The sequence below is a fragment of the Triticum aestivum genome, chromosome 3A (assembly GCF_018294505.1).
Source record: "Triticum aestivum cultivar Chinese Spring chromosome 3A, IWGSC CS RefSeq v2.1, whole genome shotgun sequence".
NCBI classification, from domain to species: domain Eukaryota; kingdom Viridiplantae; phylum Streptophyta; class Magnoliopsida; order Poales; family Poaceae; genus Triticum; species Triticum aestivum.
The window spans coordinates 635,989,550-636,009,395 of NC_057800.1; the positions used below are offsets into that span (position 1 = coordinate 635,989,550).

General features: G+C 54.7%; 2 protein-coding genes across 2 annotated transcripts; one reads left to right on the forward strand and one right to left on the reverse strand.

The window, feature by feature from the left end:
• Window positions 1–14,426: 14,426 nt before the first annotated feature.
• On the forward strand, window positions 14,427–16,718 carry LOC123062778 (dnaJ protein homolog 1). The gene is made up of 3 exons (XM_044486439.1): window positions 14,427–14,777; window positions 14,890–15,227; window positions 16,101–16,718. The coding sequence occupies exons 1-3, from the start codon at window positions 14,601–14,603 to the stop codon at window positions 16,546–16,548; spliced, it is 963 nt and encodes a 320-aa protein (XP_044342374.1). The 5' UTR covers window positions 14,427–14,600; the 3' UTR covers window positions 16,549–16,718.
• An 818-nt stretch (window positions 16,719–17,536) lies between these two features.
• LOC123062777 (glycosyltransferase BC10-like) lies at window positions 17,537–19,559 on the reverse strand. The gene is made up of 2 exons (XM_044486438.1): window positions 18,442–19,559; window positions 17,537–18,314 (listed from the first exon to the last, which is right to left on the reverse strand). Exons 1-2 carry the CDS (start codon window positions 18,961–18,963, stop codon window positions 17,661–17,663), a joined length of 1,176 nt encoding a protein of 391 aa, XP_044342373.1. The 5' UTR covers window positions 18,964–19,559; the 3' UTR covers window positions 17,537–17,660.
• Window positions 19,560–19,846: the final 287 nt, after the last annotated feature.

Below are 19,846 nucleotides of genomic sequence, written 5' to 3' on the forward strand. Positions count from 1 at the left end.
GGATAGCCACCGGAGCTTCAACCACCTACACATAAAGGCGGTCTGGTTATTACATGGGACTATGATCCTCTATTTGCCGCCGTTTTCGATGACAACCAGAGTCTCAGGGGCTACTATCTGCATGGGCATACCTAACGTATGCGGTACTGTTAAAATCATACATTATTTCACGTACCTCGAAGCCTTTCAGCAGACTCATAAAAGCTTCATGCAAACCACTTTCAGTGGATGAAATCCTTTCAATTATCGTACCCATTAGCGTACGATGCGCTTCCGAGACGACAGCTTGCCCCAACTGAAGATCCTTCAGCGCGTCTGACTGCACACTGTATGGACCCTTGTTGTTGCTCTTCTTAGGAGCCGGATACTGAGGACTCCAGGTAGACAAAGGGTTATCCTTTGGCCCTAGGGGATCCGGAGATACCCTTCATGAGGACACTTCAAGGTCGCCCGCTTCTTGAGCCGGGGTGTCCGAGGGAGGCGTTTCGCTCTCCATCATCTCCGGAAGAAGATCCCCTGAAGATGAACTCTGTCGAGAAGGGCTGCGCCGGACTACAATTTATAAGCATCGGTTATTGCCTTCGGAAGTAAGGTAGGATGTTTTCACTATTAAGTACTTTTCGATTACTTACAGCTCGGTAGAGGGCTGATCCCTGCGCGGACATTGTGCGGCAAGAATACCCTCCGAGGCAGGACCCTCTGGCGGAGATTTCTTCTCCCGTTTGGAAACCTTAGTTTCCAGATCTTCAGAGGTAGTCCTCTTTCTTCCCCGGGGAGAGAGAATGTCAGATTCTTCCCCTTGGTTATCCTCCCTCGCGGAGGTGCTCATTACCTCGGTTGGAATAAGTAGTGAAGGAGGCCCGCTTTCGCCCTCTTTATTCCCCCCTTCATCTTCCTTTGAGGGCACTAGATAAGGTGCTGGTTCGAGCATCTTTTCCAGCACTGGATTGTCCAAGCCCTCCGGAAGGGGGCCGAACACCGGATCATCTTCGCCTTTGCTATCCAGTCCTGGTCAAAGAGTGATTCTTCAGAATGATGTCATGATAAATAAAAGGACAGGGTGATCGGCCATGGGATTACTTACCTGGGCAGCGGGGCGGTTGCAGCTCAGGCCCACGTCCTCGGTGGTGTCCGGACACTCTATTTGGGGTCCGAAGAATGATTTGTACATCTCCTCACGCGTCATGCCGAGGAAATGCTGAATAGTACGCGGTCCCTCCGGGTTGAATTCCCACATGCAGAGGGGCCAGCGTTTGCAAGGCTGGACTCGACGAACCAGCATAACTTGCATTACCATAACTAGACTGAAATCTCCCTCAAAGAGATCTCAGATACGGCTCTGCAGTATTGGCACGTCCTTGGCTGGACCCCAGCTCAGCCCCCTGCTGATCCATGACATCAGTTGTGGCGGGGGCCCGAGCGAAAGGTGGGGCAGCTACCCATTTGGCACTTCGAGGAGCTGTGACGTAAAACCACTCCCGCTGCCATAATCCGGACACCTCTGGAAAGGAACCCTCTGGCCATGGAGCGTCAGCGATTTTGCTTATTAAAGTGCCTCCGCACGCTGCATGCTGCCCCTCGATCATCTTTGGCTTCATATTGAAGGTCTTGAGCCACGGGCCGAAGTGAGGAGTAAAGCGGAGGAAGGCCTCACATACGACAATAAATGACGAGATGTGAAGAAGGGAATCCGGGGCCAGATCGTGAAAATCCAGCCCGTAATAGGACATAAGACCCCTAACAAAGGGATCCAGAGTCAGGCCTAGTCCTCGGAGGAAGTGGGAGATGAACACAACGCTCGTGTTGGGTTCGGGAGTAGGGACGATCTGCCCTCGGGCGGGCAGCCTATGCGAAATTTCGGCGGTCAGATATATGGCCTCCCTCAACTTCTTGATGTCCTCCTCCGTGACGGAGGAAGGCATCCACCGACCTTGAAGGTTGCATCCGGACATGATTGAAGGTCCGAAGCACCTAACCTGAGCTTTGGGTGTTAGAACTCAAGGCGGGGGAAGGATTCGATTGAGCGCGGGAGGGAAAAAAGAAAAAGCCTTCTCCCCTTTATAAAGAGGGTGAATATCAGGCGTCCTCCTCGTGGCAGTTTAAGACTTACCTAATATCTAGGAGTCATACCAACAGGCACGGTTGGGTTACCCACGTTTGTATTGATAAGAATCCCGTGATAAGGGGAACACGATCTCTGCTTTGACAAGACGTGTCAAGGAAACCGCCTCGCGTTATGTGCAGGGTTGGTTAAAGAAAAACGGTTCAAATAATGACCGGGCCATGGCGTGATGTCATGCTGTCAAAACGTGTCAGCAGATTAGATTTGTGGAAATATTATTCTCTCTATGGTGGTATGTGGAACTTATTTTGCAGGGTCGGACACTATCCTTGTATTTAAACTCTTCCATGGTGTATTCGGAGGAGGAACCCGCCTTGCAATGCCGAAGACAACACTGCGCGTCGGACTCATCATCATTGAAGCCTGGTTCAGGGGCTACTGAGGGAGTCCTGGATTAGGGGGTCTCCGGACAGCCGGACTATATCCTCTGGCCGGACTGTTAGACTATGAAGATACAAGATTGGAGACTTCGTACCGTGTCCGGATGGGACTCTACTTGGTGTGGAAGGCAAGCTAGGCAATACGGATATGTATATCTCCTCCTTTGTAACCGACCTTGTGTAACCCTAGCCCCCTCCGGTGTCTATATAAATCGGAGGGTTTTAGTCCGTAGGACAACATACAATCATACCATAGGCTAGCTTCTAGGGTTTAGCCTCTCTGATCTCGTGGTAGATAAACTCTTGTAATACTCATATCATCAAGAACAATCAAGCAGGACGTAGGGTTTTACCTCCATCAAGAGGGCCCGAACCTGGGTAAACATCGTGTCCCCTGCCTCCTGTTACCATCCGCCTTAGACGCACAGTTCGGGACCCCCTACCCGAGATCCGCCGATTTTGACACCGACAGGCACCTTACTCAGTGGCGCCCGGGACGCCCCCTCCGGCGCCGCCCGTGTCGCCTCCTCCAAGACGGTATCGCCGCTGCCTCCATCGGTCCCCTCCCGCTCAACCATGTCGGCCCGTGGTGGGTTCCGTCCTTGACGACAACGACCTCCCGGTTGAGGTCCATCGCATCCGCACGGCCGCCTTGGCCGTGCTCCCTTGCCGACGCCGACACAAAGACTGTCATCGCCGCCACCGTCCTAGCCAGCATCTCCGGCCACGCCGGCTCCTTGTCGGCTTGCGCCCACGCCGTCACGGCTCTGACCCAGGCCCGGTTCCGATCCCGCCAGGCCAGGCCCTCGGCGTCGTCCGGGTCCAGGCCGAGGTCTGGATCTACCGTTGCCTTGTCCTCGTCCCAGTCGACAGCGCCGGATCGACTACTCCGGAACATGGTGCCCTCGGCGGACGCGGCATCCGCCGCCGCCAGCGCCAGCGAAATCGGCGACCTGAGGCACAAGACAAAAATAATTACGCTGGGTCGAGCAGGGCCGCTCAGCAACTCGGCTCAAATGCAAGAAATCACTTACCCCGGCACCACCGGAACTTCGGGCCTCGCCGCCCTCTCCTGCGGAGCGCCACGCCTCCTCTTGGCGGGCGGTTTCACGCCTCCAGCCGGGTCCGCTGCACGCTTCACGGATGGGGCCCGCGGCGGGATGATATCCTTCTCGTGTGGGCACCGAGCTGTCCCGGCACCCCGAGACGACCCGGCTCCGGCCGCCTCCTCCACTTGGCGCCGCTGCATCAGTATCTTACATCAACATTTCCGAAGCCATCCCGCAACTGGCAAATCAAGAAATGTAAACAAGACTCACCTACTCGGCGCCCTGCGCCCATATCGGCGGCCGCCGCCTCCCCTCCATCATGGGCCTCGGGCTCCTCCGAGGCATCCCGCATCACCTGCGCCCGCGCCCGGTCATAAGGATGTCGGATGGCATTCAGAAGCACCTCACGCGTCACGTCGGGGCGAACAAGAAGATAAGCAACATCGAAGTATGGAGACCAGGGACTCACCAACGGTGCCGGGTTCGCACGGTTGTACGGGGCCTTCCCGAATGCCCAGTCAACCCCCAAGTTGGCCTTGGAGATGTCATTAACCCGGCGCGCGACTTGGTCCACCGCCAGCCGCGTGTTCGCCATGCGGTTAGGATCTTGGAGGCCAGCCATCTGGTCGATGAGACGGCTGCACTGCTGCAGCGGCAGCACCCGCCGGACGATGAAGGCGGTGACGAGGTCGGTGCCGGTGAGCCCCTCCCGCTCCTTCATCACCGACACCCGCTCGCACAGGTTGAGCACCTCTTGCGACGGGTGCTTGGGGTAGTACCCCCAGTTCAGCTTCCCCCACGGCGGTGAGTTGATGAACGGCGGAAGGTTGATGCGGTCCTCGCCAAGACCGCGGGCGTAGAAGAAGGAATTCTGCCATTTCTTGGCAGAATCCTCCAGCGGCACCTTCGGGCAGTCGGCGCCCGACCGCTTGGTGATGACGGCCGCCCCGCACTCGGACATCTCTCCAGCCTTTGGCCCCTGCTGCTTCAGAGAGAAGAAGCACACCCAGAGGTCGATCGAAGGCTCGACCCCCAGGTACCCCTCGCAGAGGGTGACAAAGCCGGACAGCTGCACGATCGCGCCGGCGCCAAGATGATAGGGCTGGAGTCCGAAGAAATCCAGAAACTCGCGGAAGAAGCCGCTCGCGGGTAGCCCAAACCCATGGTTGAAGTCCGGCAGGAAGACCACCCACTCCGAACCCTTGGGCTGCGGCTCCCGCTCGCCTTGCGGGAGGCGCGCCTCGACCTCCTCCGCCCTCGGCAGGCGCCTGGTGTTGCGGAGGTAGGCGATGTCGTCGAGGGTGACGGTCGAGCCCATCCACGACCCTGACGGCAGCGCCATCAATCCGTGCGCGAAGAAGAAGAAGAAGGAGAGGGAAAGGAAGATGGCAAGAAAGCCCCGCTCGGGATTGCAGGCGTCGCAGCTAGCGGCGACCGTCGGAAGCACGGGGAGGATGAAGAGGCAGGGGAGAGCGAGCGTGAATGATCTCCGCCGCCTCCCTTGCCCCCAATTTATAGGCCACGATTCGAAACGTGGGGAAGTGGGATCGTTTGCGCTCGCCCCGCCCACTTCCCCGCAATAAGTGTGCACGTACGCACGCAATAACTTCCTGGAGAATGGCGACCCACCCACTGACGCCGCAATAAATCCGCGCGTGCGGGCCGAGGGCGTGCAGCGGCGGGCCCCAGGGCGCCGCCCCGCCCTATCGCGTGCGTGACCTGTCAGGCCCTTCTAGCTCCCAGGCGTCACATGGCGGCCATGTGAAGCTCGAAAGATCGCCCAAGATTCGTCAAGCTCCTCGGTTTCCCGCCACGACCAAGATGCCGCGATCCGGCTTCCGGAAGCCGGCACACAGTAGGTGTTGCCGGACCCGGCGGTCACCAAGTTTGCCTCTGCAAAGGGGGGGCTGCAAAGGCCCACCCATCTGAAGACGACGGACCTTCACAGCTTCGGGGACTACTGTCGGGGGGATGAACCCCAGGAAGGCAACGGAACCCAGATCAAAAACAACGGGACCTCCATCACCCCTCAACCCGGCCCGACCTTGGCCGAGTTGCTTGACTTGGCCAGGTCGCCCGACCCGGCCAAGCAGGCCGACTCGTCCGGACTCCTCAACTCGGCCCCAACAACCAAGCTTGATTCTTCTCCAGCAAGCCAGCATCGCCCTTGGCATGTTCTCCAAGCCCGACCAAGGGTCAGCGACCGTTCCATCCCAGTCGTACGATGGGACGAGTCTCCACCAGCTAATGATCAAAGCCACAGTACCCCACCCATGCCTCTAGTCAGCCGGACGAGGCAACAGTGCCCTCCACCTACCCGCTGACTAGAGCCGGCGTGGCTGTAGTGCCCTACGCCTACCCGCTGACTAGGTCTGGCGTGGCAACAGTGCCCCGGCGTGACCTATGACACCAACAAGCGGCGACCTGATGGAGCGCCACTTTAGCCGACTCAACCCGGCCACGCCCTGACGATCGACAAGATGGCACACAGTGCCCCCTAGGCGCATGGAGCCCACGCCCGGAGAACGCGGCGAGCCCTGGCACCCGGCGGGTCCCAGCACTGGGTCCCCGGACACTGACAACCCGACCCTACGGTTTTGTAACATTACCCTTGTACCCTTGGGGGTTAACCTATAAAACCCCCCAGGAGCCCCCATGCATACACACGAACCCACTCCATTCACACAATTGATCACACACAACAGGCAAGCGACACCCGAGGAGAGGGAGCAGCCTAAGCCTTGGTCGGACCTCCTTCTTCCTCCTTACAGCTCTAGGAGCAACTCTGTACTGTTACATATAAACCACACTCGGCAGGACTAGGGGTGTTATCTCTCCGGAGAGCCCCGAACCTGGGTATGTCTTGTGTCCCGCGCTCGCTCATGCCGACCCTCGCCTCTGGAGCCCACCAGTGCCCTCGAGCCTCCTCCTATCTTTAGCCATCCCTTGGCATCTGCCGTGCGCCCACCACGACAAAGATCTTCGTAGAATTAATATGTAGGAACCAATATGAGCATCCAGGTTCCGCTATTGGTTATTGACTGGAGATGAGTCTCGGTTATGTCTATGTTGGGGAACGCAGTAATTTCAGAAAAAATCAACTCAACAAACACCATCGGAGACACCTGTAGAGAATCTTTATAATCACCCAGTTACGTTGTGACGTTTGATAGCGCACAAGGTGTTCCTCCGGTATTCGGGAGTTGCATAATCTCATAATCAGAGGAACATGTATAAGTCACGATGAAAGCAATAGCAATAAAACTAAACGATCATTATGCTAAGCTAACGGATGGGTCTTGTCCATCACATCATTTTCTAATCATGTCTATGGTTAGGAAACTTAATCATCTTTGATTAACAAGCTAGTCTAGTAGAGGCATACTAGGGACACTCTGTTTGTCTATGTATTTACACATGTACCAAGTTTCCGGTTAATACAATTCTAGCATGAATAATAAACATTTATCATGATATAAGGAAATATAAATAACAACTTTATTATTGCTTCTAGGGCATATTTCTTTGAGTTATTATGTTTACATATGGTATATTCAAGTTCAATAAAATACTTATACTAACTTGTATGGATCAAATACAAACAACATCTACAACTATTTCTAGATATGCAACAATGTAAAAATAAAGCAGCAAATAAACACTATAATACAAAAATTCTTTAGTATTGCATTGCACACAACATAATGAATACCTAACTCTCACACAACAAAATACTTATAATTCCATAGAGCTTAGAGATTGTCTATGAGCATCAGTGGCATGAGGACCCTACAGTCTGACGGGAATCCACGAAGCAAAATATATGCCAATGTCCAACCCGTGAGTTTGTGGGTACTCACCTGCGAATATCCAAATGCATGCACGGTACTTGGATCGGCTAAAATAGATGCTTAACCATGTCAATGTTTTTAAGTTCGAGGGCATCCAGGGGTCGATTGGCGGATCCATGGTTCTAAAAAGGGTCTCACCCAAACAAAAGAATACACCTAAAATTTTATTATGTTTTTTATATATCCTAACTGTCTCTCTTCATGAGTTTAGAGTTTAGCGTGAAGTGGCTGGTGCAAGAATTTAATACTGTATCACACCAAGAAGTCTCAAGTTCAAGACCCAAGAGCTGGCTAACACACTATTAAATAAAAATGGATGCAGCTTATATCAACCCCACATCTAAGAGCGCTTAGGCCTGAGTAAAAGTTTTGAAATATATTGTCCGCGTTTCTCCATAAGAGTTTGGACTTTTAGGTAAACTAAATGGTGCATGAATTCAATAATTTTTTACTATTGTAAAACAAGACTTGTTGTGTGGGAGTAACACAAATTGTCTCCAAACAATAGAACAGTAAGAAATGATTGAATCATGGCTCAAATCATTGGGATCTTTTGGTCTAAATCACTTGCTAGATTCCATTGTCATCTACGTTGTCTTTGGCATCACCACAAGTTCTTTCTCCGAGCAGAAAATAAGAAAGAAATGATGATACCATCACAACCAAACCAATAAAGATACTACTTCTGATCCACTCTCACTGCTTTCATAGCCCAAGGACTCGGATCTTCATTCCCACTGCCACCCACACAGTTTCACCACCACATGCAACTCCTCCGATCTGCAGCTAACCTCGGTTGGACTGTCAAGATCAGGTGTTCATATGGACGTGATATGGACCTAAGCACCTAGCTAGAATAGGGCCAAACCGGTCCACGTCGCATGCTTCAGTCAGAGCACACACACAAGCCCCTATTCGCCTACTAATAGTTGATATACTTATTTTCCTTCTTCTTTTCTGATGGTTAGTTGAAACTAGCTTTCTCGCCATTGCTACTTCCGTCAAATAAATAGCCTTTCGGCTACGAGCAGCTATGGGCTATTGGTGGCTAATTGAATTTGCGTAGACTTGTTTGGTGCGTGCATCTGCTCCTTAGAAGGTAAATTAATGAATTATAAGGCAGCGAGTAGCGTGTGAGAGCAACTCCAACAGTTCCATTATCTTCAAAATAACCGTTGTTTACGGGGAAGTTGCGGGAAAAGAACATCTCCAACAATTCCGCTTTATCTTTAGAGTGTCCCTAAAACAGGCATCTTTTTCTTTTGGGTTCATGGAAAGATGACATTTCTGTAATTTTTTAGCGGGCCGAAGTTTCATCAACCGTCATGCTCGCTACGCCACCCACACACGCCGCGGCCCTACCGCCGCCGCCTCACCTGCGCACGCGGCGGCACCCACCGCAGCCGCACCCCTGTGCCGCCTCGCGTGCGCATGCTGCCGCACCCTTACCGCTGCCCGTGCCCACCGCCGCCGCTCGCGCCCGCCGCCACGGCCTCGCCGATGGCCACCGCACCGACGGGTCCTAGCAATTATCTTTTTTTGTATTTAACTAAAAGTAAAACAAAAATGCTTTTAGGAGAAGAAGATTAGGGGAACAGACGAAAGTTACTCTCATGAAACTTTCTCTAACTTTTACCGGAAGGCCAAAAAACCAATTTTACGAAAAAAATTTAAGGAAACAATTGGGGTTGTTGCTCTGAGCCGATGGTTCTGCTTGGTTTTGGATAAAGACCACCGAGAGGAAAATGTTCAGCATAGGATTCTTCGATATGGACCCGATTCTTTTGGAGTAGCGCGCGGTGACCTCCCAACGGCAAGCAGTGGTCTCGCTAGCTCTTGTTGGTTTTCCTTTTCTTTTCCAAGTGATCAACGGCAAGCATAGGATTCTTTACCCGCCCCGATCGAGTCAACTACGTGCGTACGGGCGCATCTTCTTGCTCCGTAACAGTAGTATGGTGCACTCCTATGCCGGGATCTCCTCGACCGTGCGTAGTGGTGAAGATCTCGGCAGCTGATCGGGTGAGTGAAACTAACGTCGCTGCCGCTGGGATCTGCTTGACAAATGGCAACGTACGTACGACCCTTTTCCCGCATGGCTTCGGAGCCACGGCCGGATCCGGATGGTTTCTAGCACTGCCGTACAAGATCCCTAATTACCCATCACATGTTCAATTACTGCCATCTTTTAGGCACATGTTCCGTCGCTTGCCCACGCGGTGTATTATTGGTGGGCTCCGTCAGATTCAGAACGAGCGAAGGATGTTTCACGACTTCGATCTGATGAAACCCTAAAAAGCTTAACACGTGCTCCGTGATCACGTCACTTTCTTAACCATGGTACCGCAGTACAATGCCACACAGGACCCCCCAATGCATGGCTGCACTGAACCGTGGTTCGCTCGCCGGGCCCCCACCGGAACCCAACAAAATCGGCCCAACCCCGCCGTGTCGAGACGTGACGAGTGACGACCGCCCACACGCCGCCGACGAAGCGCGCCGTGCGTACTCCGTCGTCGTCGCCACCCTACATCTGCATGGCCGCGCCACGGCGCCACTTCCCAACCACCGCGAGCGCCCACGGTGAAATGTGAAATCCCACACGGTCGATACGCCGATCTCGATTGCACCCCGTGCTCGTGGAATTTACCAGTGCCAATCTACCGCCCTCCAACCAATCAGTGCCCCCCACGCTGCGCACGCACTGCAAATTGCGGGCGCGGCATGTGCGGGGTATCTCGGGTCACAGCACGCGCGATCCGATCCGGTTGGAGATTACGATGATCCTGGCCGACTTGTTAATCCCAAACGGGTCCTTCCTTTCCGTCAGAGACTACTAGCTGGAGGATCGAGGCACGAGCGAGTCTTGGCTGTCCATCGATCACGTGCCCGCGGATCGCCGAGGCCGGCCCGAACGTACCATGTCAATTCGCTCCTCCTGTACGTGCCCCCCTAGCTCGAGACCCCCATTTTCCTTCACCTTACGGGTAGATCGATCGGACGAGATCACTGACCACATCACGGCGTTGTTCTTGCCCATTTACGCCCCCGCTGCTGCCCAACCCCGCCTCTGACTCCAGCTCGTCCCGGTCCACCGTCACCTCGCCTGGCTCGGCCGCCTGCGTCCAAGTCGCACGTCGTCGACCTCGGCAGCATCTGCGTAGTTGCCTCAGCGTGTACGCAGGCGCCGCTGGCCGGCGTCCCTCTCTCTCTCTCTCTGATGCTTGGTACGGTGCGTGCAACGTGGTGGGATCAAGGCATCCTCGGAACAGAGCCGGTACCTGAGCCAGAGCCACGTCGTACCCGACGGTGGCACCAGACGGCGATGAATGGGGCGCTTGATGAGCCGGACGGACCTCGGTCCGGGTTTCCTTTCAATTCCCCCCACCTTCCAATCCCCCACTTGGCACATGCACGCCGGAAGAATCCAAGGCGCGCTCCGGCATTGACTATACACATCCGTTGATCCATCCATATCATCATGAACGCATATCTTGATCCCGGAGGTAATAACAATATACTACTACGCCTACGCGCTGCGTGTCGCCAGCGTGACCAAGGGACAAAAGAAGAGTCCGGTGACTCAGCGGCCAGCGCGACGGGAACAGTGCCGGTGCGAGGATCCGATCGGGGGAAGTGGCGACAAGGCCATGCACGCACGCACGAGCAGCAGCAGCAGCAGCGGCGGCGGCCCGTAGTGATGATGATGATGATGCCGCCGGTACGTACGGACGGTAATGTCCGCCGCTGCTAACCGCGCCGTACTCGTCATTCGCCAATCATCCACCTGCCCTGCCGCGGCGCAACAGGTTAAAAACAAGACAAACCACATGCATGAGATCGATCGGATGAATCATCGAAGCATGCAAACCCGAACACGGCTCTCCTTCCTCGCCGCAGTTCGATCTGCTCGGAGGCAGCGGTCTGCTGGACGCGGAGAGCACGGCCAGCTGCCCATCATTATGTTTATGTTTATGCTCCGTCTGCCTGCTGGTTCGTAATGTTACTGTAGCGGCCAACCGACGTTCGAACGACGACGCGGTTCATGACAGAGATTCCAACGACTTTCGTGGGAATCTAAATTTTCTCGGGTTTCGACCGAGTTTGCTTGCGGAGTAGATTGCTGAGCCGTCTGCGCTAAGTTGATTTGGTTTGTTTTTCACAAGTTGATGATTTTGTGATCCAGTCATGATTTTTCTTACGCTTCGGAATTTCAACTGGCTGGAATAACCATACGGCAGACGACGTCGACCTGGGCATAAGAAATTAGATGGCTCAAATGTTACTTCAGCCTATATCCAATTTAGAAATCACCGGCAGACTCTGTGGGCGTAGATTTGTGCGAATCCAGTCAGGATCAACCAAATTGATTTACTGTCGGTGATGCATTATTTTTTCGACAAATGATTGATTTTATTGATTAAAAATAAAGCATCAAGCGAATACATACATAATGAGCATACATACAGCCTATGCATAGTTAAGATTCACTTAGCCAACACCAACACACACAAATATAACACGCCGGCAAATAGCAAAGTCATACACGACCAAAAACTATGCCTAAGCGAGAGAGAAAATATATCTCAAAGCGATCAACATTGATCCACAGACTATAGCAATGACCTTATCCCGCCAACTACATCATTACATCATCAGAACAACAAAATTCTTTAACAGCAACGCCTTCAGGAAGGATTTGACGTTCAAGCGTCGCCGTCGTTGAATCCGGCCACTAAAGGCTAGATTCTAGATTTTCACCCTAAAGGTCAAATATTAGCATATTCGAGCAATGCTTTCAACAAGGTAACGATGCAAAACAACACCATTGCCAGGCATAACCAACTCGGATCAGACTTGAGTTTTCACCCCGGAGCTCAAGACATGTTAATCGAGTCAATATGTTGTCACCTCGAAACATGCTCTATCACTGCTTTGTAGATAAATCACAAATCATAGTGCAGTTTAAGACAAACGCTTTCCTTCAGGCTTCGTTGGTGAGCCCGCGGATTCACCTTCCCACTGCCTACCGCTCTGGCGGTCGGTGACGGGGAGGGGAATCTTGATGCCTTTGCTCCGGCTAGTAGTTTATGTTAGGATTTTTTAGCCTTCACAAGTGCGATGCTCGGGCAGATGGCCGCGCTTCTTCTTCGAGGTTCACTTTCGAGCTTCGATCATCATTGAGTCCGTCCATCTAGATGTTGCCGACAGAGCTTTGGCATAGATTCCCGTTGCCTCCTTGGGGAGTCGAGGTTAGGGTATCTTGTCGTGTGTGTGCAACGACGAGATTTGATGCCAGTTCCTTCAGATCTGTTAAGGGTTAACATCGACGACCGCAGTTCTGGGGGCACTTGTCCTTAGGGCATGTGCACGAAGACTTTCTGACTGTCAACGACAAGATCAAGCTGGCTTTGGTAGGAGAGTGGCGACAACAACGCGCCAGTGGCTAATTTTGGCGACGATAGTGGCCCTTTGGTGGTCTGGAGACCTCGATATACTTTTTATTATATTTGAGGTACTTTATACTTATGATAAACTTTTATAATTTATATGAATATTTTTCAAAAAAAATAAGGCCGTAACGATACACGATACTAGACAACCTCTTACATAGCAGATATCGGGATAACCGGACAACACCAAACACATACAACTATGTTGCAAAAAAACGTACGAAAGGTCTGAAGACAATAGCATGTCACGCCTTAGAACACATAAGCCACGAGAATGCCCTAAGGAGGGAGAAGGACGCAAAGCGTCGCCTTTGCCGAGCTCGAAGAGACAAGGGTCTTCACCCGAAACTCTAACACAAAGAGGAGAACCACAATGATGTTCACAAGGGAAGAGCGGCCACACCAAAGCGCAGAGCATTAATTGGACATCTCACCCGTGCCAGCACAAGGCCTCCAAAAAAACCGTGACGAGCACAAACCTCGAGATCCAGTCTGGGCGTCACCGCTACCAAAAACAGAAAAGCGAGCCCGAGCCACCCACCGCTACACCCCATCGTCGCCAACACGACCATCCTTACCTATCCGGAGCGACAACTTCGACCCGCCCTCGGGACCAGATCTTGCCGGCCAGAGCACGAACCCTAGGTTAGAACCACTGCCGCCGCGCGTGTAGGCATCATTGTCGAGCCCCGCCCCACCCACCACATTGTCTGCCATGGTGTCGCATCGCCTAGCGCCCCGCACAAGGGCCTGGCATAGGGAAGCCGACCTGTGTCGGCCCCGTCGCACAAGGTGTCGAGGACAAGACAAAGCCTCGCCACCATCCATCGGGCTTCGCCTGGTCGTGTCCTCTGGCAAGGCGAGCGAGCAAGAGGGTGGTCGGCGGCGGAGACCTAGGGCGTGCCCTCCCCGTCGCCTCGTGGGAGAGACACGAGATGGATGATAAGAGCATCTTCAGCCACGTACCTCTAACTTGACCCCTCAAACGCCCGCGGACGCGCCCGGTCAGTGACCGAGGCGTGTTTGTTTTGAGCCCCTACATTTTCGTCCGCGCAGCCACACTTGTCATATTTTTTTCTCACATGTCCAGTCACTTGCACTTGATTGGTGGAGAAGAAGAGAGAGAAAGAAAAGAATGAATATAAAAAGAGAAAAGGTGGTCATATGTCCGATCGTGTCATACGTCGTGGACTGACCGGGCGTGCCCGGGCACGTCCGCGAGCCCTCATAACGTGTCCGGGTGGATATGAGAGGTGCCGGTCAGTCCAGACGTTTGAAACGGATACGAGGGGTTTGGTTGGGTCGCATTTTTATGACCGGTCACCGAACGGACGGCCTGCCCGAACGTTTGAGATGGATATGAGGGGTCCAGTGGTAGATGCTCTAAGAATTTTCACTTTCACAAGCAAACGTGAGCATAGAAGGCTCCATCAATTGACAATTGAACCTCACATCATGGTCCCCACATGCACCACCACTAGCAGTAACAAATGCTACTACAATATCTCCCCCCCTCTGTCGCTCGCTCGCTCCAACGGGCTTCAAATAGATGGCCCTGCATAAAAGCCACTCATTTCTCCCACTGGCTCACTCTGCTTCCGCTCTCCTCCTCATCCTCTCTGCCACTAACCACCTCCCTCTGCATCAAACCCACCACTCCCTCCTCCCTCCCCTCCCCCGTTTCTCGCTCGCTTTCCCCCGGGACGCGACCGAATCTCCAGCGGCGCCGCCCCCCCCCTCCGGCCCCAATGGTGAACCCGCCGGAGCTCTACCACCGGATCCTCGACGTCCCCAGGGGCACCTCCTCGCAGGGGCTCCGCGCCGCCTACAAGGGCCTCGCCAGGAAATGGCACCCCGACAAGCACCCGCCGGCCTCCAAGCCCGAGGCCGAGGCGCGCTTCAAGGCCATCACCGAGGCCTACGAGGTGAGTCCACCGCCCCGCCGCCTCTTCCCCGCGCGTCGCCGCCGTGGAAACCGCATGCATTCGCGGCTCGTCCTGATTCGCTGTCGGCGCGGGCTTGTTTTGGTTGCCGCAGGCGCTCCTGGACCAGCAGGAGAACCGGGCGGTCTTCGGGGCGTGCAACGACGACCGGGCGGCCGAGATGTTCGGGACGTTCGGCGCCGGCGCGCGCATGGCGAGGTCGCGCAGCGACGACTTCTGCATGCGGAGCGCGCCCGCCACGCCCGCCAGGGAGTTCACCAAGGTCTACAGCTCCGGCAACACGGGCGGCCGCCGCGCCTTCGCCGAGTTCTCCAGCTCCATCATGCGCAAGGCGCCGCCGCTGGAGCGCGCCCTCGAGTGCACGCTCGAGGAGCTCTGCCGCGGCTGCAAGAAGCAGGTCAAGTTCACCCGCGACGTCGTCACCAAGAACGGGTACTGCCACTCACTCACCGCTTCCTCCTTCCTCCTCATCCCCCCACCTAATCCATGAGCAGGACCGATTGAAACTTCACCTGAATTCCTCAAGAAAACAAAGTATCAATTCACGCGCAACAGGCCTGATGTGATCCATCATCCATCTACATGGGAGATTTCGACGGATCGATGCCTGGAAAATTTCAGGTCAGGCAAGAATTCAGACTTTCTCCCCGACGGCGACATCCATTCCACCTTGGCACCTTGCGCCTGCCCGCGCCCCCAATTTGCCGCACTGTTTCCAAATCCTCGATGCACAGTAGCCCAGCACCATTGCCGCTTCCTTTCCAGCCTACGCCGCACTTGTTTTTTACAGTGGGTGAACCGCTTTATAGCCCGCCTGCCCGCCTGCCTGCATTCGTCAGGGGAATATCTAGCTTACTTTGGAACATAACAACCAAACCTTTAGGCAACTGCTCTCCGGTGCGCGCCTTTTTTCACCTCGCGGGCATCTATGCCATCCTTGCAAAGATTATCCCACCTAACATGAGACGTAACACGACCGCTAATGATGTTCTTGGAAAAGGGTTTAGTGTCAGGGCCCTGTCTCGAGGGGATAATTCTAAGGCTTCGGTTGCTTTCCTTGCCACATATGTGTATGCAAGTTTGTTGGGGGCTTTGATTGCCCTTCTTTTGGACCTATAATCTAACAAAGATGTGGTCCTTTGACGGTATTAATTCATAAAAACCAAAATTTCGTGTACATGTGAGGGCATGGCCTAGGAGGGTTCAGAGACAATGACTCCTCAGCTTCCTTGCTCCTTTAGACTCTACTATCCCCTGGGAATGTTGTTGGGCTGATCACCATCACATGATTAATGCCTTTGACAGGTCAATAGTTAAGAAGGAGGTGACCCAGGCGATCATGGTGAAGCCGGGGTGGAGGAAGGGGCACAAGGTCACCCTGGACGGCATGGGGGACGAGAGGCCGGGGTGCCTGCCGGCCGACGCCGTCTTCACCGTGGCCGAGAAGAAGCACTCGACGTTCAAGCGGGTGGGCGATGACCTGGTGCTCAAGGCCAAGGTGCCGCTGGTGAGCGCGCTCACCGGCTGGTCCTTCTCATTCAGGCTCCTGAGCGGCAAGAAGGTGAGCTGCTCGTTCGACGACGAGGTCATCTGCCCCGGGTACGAGAAGGTGATCAAAGGCGAAGGGATGCCGATCGCCGAGCAGAGAGGCGCGCGGGGCGACCTACGGGTGAAGCTCGAGATCGTCTTCCCGGAGCAGCTCACCGACGAGCAGCGCGCCGGCCTCGCTCAGATCCTCAAGGACTGCACCTGAGTGAGTCTGCAATGTTGTTGTTAGGCCCAGCTGTATGTATGAGTTTTCCCGGCCGTGCTGTTAATACCTCTCCAGAGGGTGTGAGTACATAAAGAGATGGGTCCTTGTACATACAGTTCAGTTTTTCTCTCTATAAATATATAAAACGTGAGGCAAGCATTATGTGGCTAGTATAGTACATGTTTGGTCCATGAGCTGTATGTGCACGCGAGATCTCGCCTTGTTTTCTTGGCCTATTGATGCATCCAGTTCATTCATTGCATTAACTATCGAGTTAACTATCTCAGAGTGCAGTTAATTGGTGCTCGTTCCGTCAGTTACTAGCGTGCGCTGGTGCCAGCCTCGCGCTAATCCCTTGCTTGGCCGAGGAATTTACATTGCAGGTTTGCTTTGTGCATTCTTCCCCAGCTTTTCCTTGTCACCAACTGACACCCTGTTGATGCTGGTGGTGCTTAAATCTCAAGGAATTCAGGACAGTTTCACCAGTTAATCATACTGCTGCTGCAGGTGCAAGGATCGTGGATGGGCCATTTGGTAGGCGAGAAAAGCCCGCGCGATCCGGAGAATTCGACGAAACTGGACCATGGCAATGAATCGCTCGTACTCGAGCGCGAAAATTGAATGAAATGATCTAGTTGAGCTGAGGGGAGGAGGAGCTGGAATTGATGGTTGGTGCAGTGCAGTTCCTCCAGCAGATGTTGGGCCCCTGATGCTCCTGGAAAGGAAAGAGCAACCAAACCAACCCTGTTTGGGAGTTGCGGTGGTTCAGTGCCAATTGGCGTTTGGTAGCCCAGCAGCAACAGAAGAGAGCAACTTGTGTGTGTGCTGCACTAGTGCCAGTAGGTGCTGCACAAACACCTTGGGACAACTTGGCAACAAGTTCTCGATATGCTGCTGAATGCTTATGCCTAAACTAACCTTCCTTTTTTTCTCCTTTCTCAGACCATGCATACTGTAGCGAATTCGACAAGATGTGGTGCCGGCAAAGGAAGAGAAGGCATTTTATGTTCACGTGTCACAGGGTGGTCAAGAGGCTGCTGAATATAGATCCTAAGTTACAAACATGGAAGAATCGGTCGGATCATCGCCGGCGGCGGCGCGGCGGGGATTAGCTAGTACCCCATGACCGCCGACGACATGTTGAGCAGGGGCCCGAGCGTGTCGGGCGCGAACTTCCTGGCGAACAGGAAGCACATGGACGTCGGCCTCTGGTTGTAATAGCAGGGCCTGTCGCTCCTCCACCTCCTCCTCCTGATGCCCTGGATCGCCGCCGCCGTCACGTTCTCGGCCGTGTACTTGGCCGGGTGCGCGCCGCCCTTGCTCCAGTCCACGTACGTCACCGTGCGGTTGGCGTTCCGCGCGCCGTGCAGCATGTTCACCGTGGTCGGGAGGTAGTGCTCGTCCGGGTAGCACGTCGGCCGGCAGTGCCGCCGGAAGAGCGGGTAGTACTTGGTGTCGGCGAGCACGCTGACGGCCAGGTCGCGGCTGAGCTCGAACCACTGCGAGCCCTTCCTCCACTGCGCCAGCCTGATCGCCGGCGCCATGCGGCGGCTGTACCGGCCCTGGCACTGCTTCGTCTGCTGGTAGTAGACCTCCACGAAGCTTTGCCGCGAGCCGACGAGGTAGTCGTAGACCGCCCGGAAGCTGTGCAACGGGATGCAGCTCTCGGAGAGCAGCACGAAGCGCTCGTTGGAGAAGTCCAGCAGCGCGTTCGCCAGCAGCCGCCGCTCCGCGTCCATCAGCGATATCGATCCCCACTCCGTCTCCTGCACGCACGCACGCACGCGGAAAAGGATTAATGGCCGCACGTGAGGATGCATGCATGCCGCCGGTCATGGCGCCGGCGGCATTGTGCTGTGCCTTGTCGTGGAGTGTAGCGCGGACGTTACGTACCTGGCTTGGGATTTGGCGGCCGTAGAAGGGCGAGTCGGCGGAGACGTTCACCGTCATCCCCGGCGGCGCGTGGACGTAGACGGAGAAGCGGTCCTCGTTGCCGCGGAAGAAGCGCTCCCAGAGCGGCGCGAGCGGCAGCTCGCCGCGGCCGGTGAGGAACATGAAGGCCACCTTGGGCACGCGCTTGAACGGGTACTCGGCGGCCACCGGCACCATGGAGGCGCGCCAGAAGAGCTGGTCGTCCGTCATGTCGTGCATGAGCCGCGTCGGGGCCACGAACTCCGCGAAGCCGGCCTCCGCCTCGGCGCCGGCCTCGGCATAGACAGTGGTGGTGGTGGTGCTGGGGAAGACGATGCTGTTGTAGGTCCTGGTGTACTGGGTGCGCGGCCCGGTGGCCGTCCAGAGGCCGGCGATCACGCCGACCGCGAAGATCACGAGGAGCATCACTGACCTGGCGAGGCAGGTGGAGGACTCCTTCCTCGTGAACATAACCCTCAAGTCGTCGACGACCCCGCCCTTCATGGCCGAGCTCCCTTGTCGCCACGCCACGCTACAAGACGCAAGCGTACAACGCCACTACGCGGCAAAACCAAAACCAAAACCAAAACCCCTCGACATGAACGACGGGGAGAGCTCCGTTGCTCGATCGATCGGTCGGTCGACGGATTTAAACGAGAAGGTCGGCGGCGGATCGCGTGCGAGGCTCGGCTAGCAAAGCATACGATGCGATGCCAGGGCGAGCCGCGCACTCCAGTACGTACACCTCTCCGGCTCCTGATTATTCCCGGGAGCTAGCTAGCCTTCACGGGCAAGCCATGGAGGGAGGCGGAGAGCCGGAGAAAGGTATATGCAGCCGCGGGATCGATCGATCGGTGTTTCCCAGGATGGCGGTGGTAACGTGCGAAAAACAGGCCGGGATGCGGCCAAAAGGAGGGGAGATCGAGACAGGGATCGAGGGAACAACAAGAGGGCGAGGCGCGCGAGAGAGGAGGATCTCCCGCGTTTGAAGTACGTAGCGTGTGCACGCGGGAAGGCGATTTATATACGGCGAGCGCCGTCGCGGGGACACACGAGTCTTCTCGGTAATGTCAAGCCCTGGTATGCTCGATCGATATATGCTGTCCAGCTTGACGGGATATATGTCAGTTATAGTTTCGAGGACGTATATGCATAGGAATCCAAGGCGCGTACGTGCGCGCGCGCAGCTTCCGTTCCGGATTGTGTATGGAAGCTTCCTCAAAATACATATCGGTTTTAGAAGTACACGAAGACGACAACTTCAAGGATGGCAGAGGGCATATTCGCCAAGGTGAAGTTTGGTAGATTGGTGTCGGATATGTGTAATCTGGCGCAAATGTATAAAGGCACCGTGGGTTAGGATAAATAGACTAGTGAAATTGGTAGA

Bases quoted from the DNA above. Each gene is read 5' to 3' on its own strand.
- LOC123062778 (XM_044486439.1), top strand. From the start codon at position 14,601: ATGGTGAACCCGCCGGAGCTCTACCACCGGATCCTCGACGTCCCCAGG. The intron at 14,778-14,889 runs GTGAGTCCACCG...TGGTTGCCGCAG, and splicing joins CCATCACCGAGGCCTACGAG to GCGCTCCTGGACCAGCAGGA. The intron at 15,228-16,100 runs GTACTGCCACTC...TGCCTTTGACAG, and splicing joins GACGTCGTCACCAAGAACGG to GTCAATAGTTAAGAAGGAGG.
- LOC123062777 (XM_044486438.1), bottom strand. From the start codon at position 18,963: ATGAAGGGCGGGGTCGTCGACGACTTGAGGGTTATGTTCACGAGGAAG. The intron at 18,315-18,441 runs GTACGTAACGTC...GCGTGCGTGCAG, and splicing joins GCCGCCAAATCCCAAGCCAG to GAGACGGAGTGGGGATCGAT.